General features: G+C 32.8%; 1 protein-coding gene across 1 annotated transcript in view; it reads left to right on the top strand.

The window, feature by feature from the left end:
• The first annotated feature begins 439 nt into the window (after positions 1 to 439).
• The window catches only part of LOTGIDRAFT_234625 (hypothetical protein), an 11,544-nt gene continuing 6,517 nt past the window's right edge, over positions 440 to 5,466 (top strand). Inside the window, exons 1-5 of the mRNA XM_009062766.1 lie at positions 440 to 674; positions 1,571 to 1,723; positions 2,933 to 3,018; positions 4,485 to 4,573; positions 5,063 to 5,264. Coding sequence (XP_009061014.1) covers positions 665 to 674; positions 1,571 to 1,723; positions 2,933 to 3,018; positions 4,485 to 4,573; positions 5,063 to 5,264 — 540 coding nt within the window. The 5' untranslated portion in view covers positions 440 to 664. The remainder of the gene's footprint in view (positions 675 to 1,570; positions 1,724 to 2,932; positions 3,019 to 4,484; positions 4,574 to 5,062; positions 5,265 to 5,466) is intronic.

Consider the following 5,466-nt stretch of genomic DNA (forward strand, 5'->3'; position numbering starts at 1 on the left):
ATTTGGACTGGATGTGACAAAAACCAGGTCAAAACGGGTTCTGTTTCACATGAGTAGTTACAAGCTTTTTTGATTTTTAATACGTGGCTCCCGGCCTTCATTTATTATTTGGTCAAGGACAGACGCCATAATCGAGCGTTTGAATTGCATAATTTATGAGAAGATTGTTTTGTATAGCTTTATTGTTATCGATAAAGAGTATTGCAAGTATTATAAGGATATAGTTTATGGTTTTGCATGCATGTAAATATAAAACCTGCTTGTCAAGACATGTTTTGAGTGAATGTACATGGACAATAATCTGAGACATTACTAGAAGTTTTGAGTTGAAATAAGAAAGGATGTACTGACAAATTATGATAAACTTAAATCCGGCTTGATTATATTTTTGTAAATGCATGACTTAAAATCACTGTACTGTTTTAAATACAAGAAGAATATTAAATAGTGATATATTTGGAGAAAAGTTTAAGCCAGTCTCCGATATTTGATCGATACAAGATTTGAAACTTTGACTTGATGTGACTTTTAACAAGGTTATCGTCTAACGTCTCGGATTTCAGCAAATAATCCCATTAAGGATATTACAGGTTCATACGAATCAGTGAATTTTATTTCAAGGCAAAGTCTATAGTATAAACATTGTGGATTTATCATTTATAAAATGGAAAATAGTAAGTTGCTTTTGTAATTTGGTGTCTTGGTTTTACAAACTTTCACCCTCATATACTACTTGTTTTGATTCATGTTCCTTACCGTGATTGAGATAATGTTCAATTTAAGGCGGTAATATCTATATAAAATGTAATAGTTACTTGACCTACTTCATCACATGTGTGACCTATTTGGAACTACTCGGAAGTATAAGACCAAATATGGAACAGATTATCAATATTCATACACTGTTTTCATCTCTTCAAAATTGTTCTCAATATGAAAAAGGAAAATTAGGACAAGAAAACTACCTTACCGAGAACACCTAACAGATCATCGCCCCATTTGTAAATGAATAACTGTTCAAACCCAAGCATGTACATTTGAAATCAAACCCTCCTTTAAAAATAGCATATTTGTTTATATTTTAAAATGTATATGAGCATACAAGATGAAGATTTACTTTAGACTGAATAGCTGAATCACTTCTTTTCTTAAGGAGCCATTAACTTAGTTTGATTGGCTTACCTGACAAAATGCAGGACATGCAGATGTTTTAACATGTTTTTTCCTTAACAATATCATGGTTATGATTTGAATGAAAGTGACCTTCTATTTAAACGTTTAATATCATATAAAATAGAAACTGAGCAAGGACCGATGTCGCTATGCACATCCAAAATAGTACCACTAGCCTAATTTGTTCATACAGAGGATTTTAAGCCGAAACGTGAGACATTTTTGGTTGAAATTTCTAGGAGGGAAGTGTGTAAACTTACAAAAAATTGTATTTTTAAACGCAAAGTCATTCAAGTAATATCTGTTTTAAAGCTGATATTCCAATTAACCTTAATATACGCCACTGGTCGTAGTGCTCCATAAGTTTTGAGAGACTATTAAACATCTTTCATTTCAGATAATGTCCTACCTGAAAAGACGTTTTCCACCGTTGAAAGAGATGGTGCTGTACAGATTCGAGTTGGTGAAGGAATTGGGGCCATCGAAACTCAGACCATACCAGATTTCTTTAAAAATACAGTGGATAAAATTCCCAATAATACGGCTCTATGTAAGTATATCTGAAGGGATGTATTACCCTATTTATTAAATATATTCGCACACCTTTAAGGAATAACACCTCTTAGGATGACCAAAAAGTTTAAATGTTTAAAATTGATCGAAAAGTAGTCTATATTCATCGGTGGACTTTGTGCCACAACTATACAACAGAATCCCTTTATAATCCAATCAATCCATAAAACTAAATAATAATCTAATAAACTACAGGTAATTATTGCAAAACGCTTAAAAGTTCAATGGATTTATCATCATAAACAGGGTTTCTTTTGGTTTGGTTATGACACCAGGTAAGTCCATTCAAAGAAAAAAATAAGGCAACAAGATTTATCTGTGATAAATAGCGCTGGATGTAGCCTGCTGAAGTGGTGATTTTTTATTTGTTTCAATGCTTTCGTCTTTTCATTTCTGCTCCGCGTATGAGTTATGAAGTCTCTTGTTGTATAATAAAACTGGGTTATCATATTTTGCGTGGCATACTTTACTTTATTTGATATGCATGACGTTAGTAATGTTGTCGTCTATGTAACCTTGACCAAATATTTACGATGCACTTTATGAAAACGTTGTTTTGTATCTTTCATTGCAGCTTCAATGTTGGGCTTGAATGTAGGCTTAAAGGCCTGAGTTCGGTGCAACATAGCTAAAGATGATGCCTTTGGATTTTCATTCCTTATGCTTGTGTCTTGTCAATGCTTCATGTCGAAGGAGCTAATATTTGTACAAAACTATTGATCTCAATTGTGATCAGAATCCTTTTTCATTCGTATATCTGAAAACCGGTTTTGAGCAAAGTTAAACTTTAGTTGCCTTACGACATTGCTTTGTAAGATCATAGCAAGCTTTTGTAGACATTCATTGAATTTCAATGAAAAGAAATAATAAGAAATATGAAAGTTTAAGGGGATATATATTGTGTGCAATCTGTTGAGGGCCCTTCTCTATAGCATGTCATTTCAATCTGGGGGTTATTATTCCCGAAGGGATCATTTTGAAGTTTGTTGGAGCTTAATGAGGTGCTTTGTAGTCTAGCATAAAATTATACTTTAAGTTGTTCTTTTTGGTCATGCTATATTATCCGTCATGAAAAAGATTACAGGGAAGGCCTCAGGGAAATAGTAAAGATTTATAGGAGATTTAAAGGGGTAATAGAAAGAAAAAGGTCTTGAATATTGAACTGTATATTTTTATATCTCAACAGGTGTAAAAATAAATAATGCCTGGATCAAGTGGACGTATCAACAGTATTATGATTCTTGTAAAACAACAGCCAAAAGTTTTATTAAGGTAAGTATTGATTAAGGTAAGATTGAGAATGGAAATTAAGTGATAATTTAGTAGTAATTGTAATTGGTAACGACGTCTTGATACTATCTTCCGGAAAGGAATTGGTATCGTTTTTAGTCAACATTGTCATTGATTAGTACCATTCCAAATTTCTGACGTCTGTGTGTGTGGCAATTCATTCACGCTATCTCAAAGGTACTAAGACTTTATTGCCAATAGTATATAACAGTATATGACTCTGATAAAAGATCACCTCTTTAACGTAAAAGCGATCGTCACCAAATGCAATTGAAGCAGTACGTGTTAATTAATTTGATTTAAGTCATTGACCGGAGAGGCTACAAAATGGATGAATAATTTCCTTTATAATATGCTATATGATGTTTGATCCGTTTGACCAATCATACCTTAGAGTTAGAAAGGGGAATTATTAAGCTAAGCTTGTCAGTATAAGTGTTCAAAATTGGAGCCTTCAAATACATGTGTGTCCAGAATTAAAAACGACTCGTTTTTTCTTGAGACTGCCATATATAAAGAAAAGACATAATAAGAAATAGAAAGTGAATTACTAGTTTGGGGCATTTTTGAAGAAATTATGCAATTTTCGTTCATTTTTTAGTTCTTTAAAGACCAAATCAACTCCTTTTATGATCTGTTACTGATTATTTGTTGATTTTGTTTGTACAGTAGCTATTAGATGTTTCCATTATTACAGTAGTCAATAAATAAAGCAAGTCAATATTTAGTCATTAGATTAATAAAAATATCGATGTCGTATATAGGTCGATGATTTCAGGTGGTTAATTATTCCTCAAGCGATAGCGTGGAAGCCATTAAGAACTGCGTTTGATACCTTGCCTGCAATAGTCACCTTTCTTGTATCACCGAAGTTTGTAAATGAAGCGATTTGATTAGATCGTGCGATAGCGAATACAATTAATCAGAGCCCTTGTTAGAAATCCTGTAAACAATATGTCTGCGCGCGTGTAATCCGGGGATCTGATTGACTAGCGTAAAATCCAATATAATGCCCTGTGTAGCTAATGCTGACGTTACTTGTCACTGTTCTTACATCGGCTACAGAACAACCCAACCCACACTTGTAGGAATAAGGTTTGCTTACAAGAACAATTTGTACCGCAGTTTTTCATTTGGAGATGCCAAAAAACTATAGATTGTCTTATTTTGAATTAACTGTAAATTGAAGCAAAGGATGACTACATATTTTGTTTGTTGTTTGATAAATCAATGCTGATTTAGAAAATTCGCCCGAAATAGAAAGATAGATACATTATATGAGAATTGTTCAAAATTGTTCCATTTGATTTATTGGTTATAGCCTTACATAAATGAAAGAAATATCTTGAAGTTAACTGGAACATTTAGAATTTGCACAGAGATGATTGCACGGTATTACTATTTGTTTTTCTTATGGTCATATGTGGTTTTCTTTATTACAATTTCAGCTTGGTCTACAACCACATTATAGTGTATGTATTATGGGTTTTAACAGTCCAGAATGGTTCTTTGCTGATCTTGGAGCCATTTTTGCTGGGTGAGTAAATATTGACCTGACTCTGACTTTCGATTGTTTGTCTTTATTTGGTAGTGGTAGCTTATAAAAAGTGTGTTTCAATGTAACTAACTAGTTTGCATGTGGAGCGAAAACCGAAGTCGCTTGCGCAATACTTTACTAGATTTTTGGTGTCAAAAAGGATAGGCAAGTTGTGTTGTTGTCATGGCAAATACATCATTATGTTGCTTCATTGTATCACAATTGTTCATCAAAATATCATGCAGTTTTGAATGTGTAAAAAAATGCCCGTTTAATTATCGAAGTTTCTTATTCGGAGCTATTTTCTAGTATAAGGAATAATGCAAATAAGTTTCCAGAATTGAAATTGAATTTAAATATTATAAACTCCATGAATTATAGCTCTTTGCGATGGTTAAAATCAGTACTAACAACATCTTATATGAAAGCTTAAATCATAGAGCTATGCAATAATATAATTCTATAATGTTATTTGTGTATTCTTCACAGTGGTATTGGAGTTGGTATCTATACAACAAACAATGCCGAAGCTTGTCAGTTTATAGCCGCTGACAGTAAAGCTCAAGTTATAGTTGTAGAAAATACAGCTTATTTAAAGAAAATTTTACAAGTGAAAGATCAATTACCAGATTTAAAAGCTATAGTTCAATATTCTGGTGAAATAGAAACACCACAAGATAATGTTTATACGGTAAAGTGTTTACATAAATCTTGATTCCAAAAGGATAATTTCAAACTCTTTTTTAAAAAAACGGATGTTTACCTTGTTGGAGACATTTAAAATTCGAATTGGTAGCGAATTACCAGCAAACCCGTATCAAACCCTTAGTCTCAGAAAACAAATTTTAAGTGATGGGTTGGATTTGGTTTATCGACAACCCCCCCCCCCCCCC

Source organism: Lottia gigantea (assembly GCF_000327385.1).
Source record: "Lottia gigantea unplaced genomic scaffold LOTGIsca_53, whole genome shotgun sequence".
NCBI classification, from domain to species: domain Eukaryota; kingdom Metazoa; phylum Mollusca; class Gastropoda; family Lottiidae; genus Lottia; species Lottia gigantea.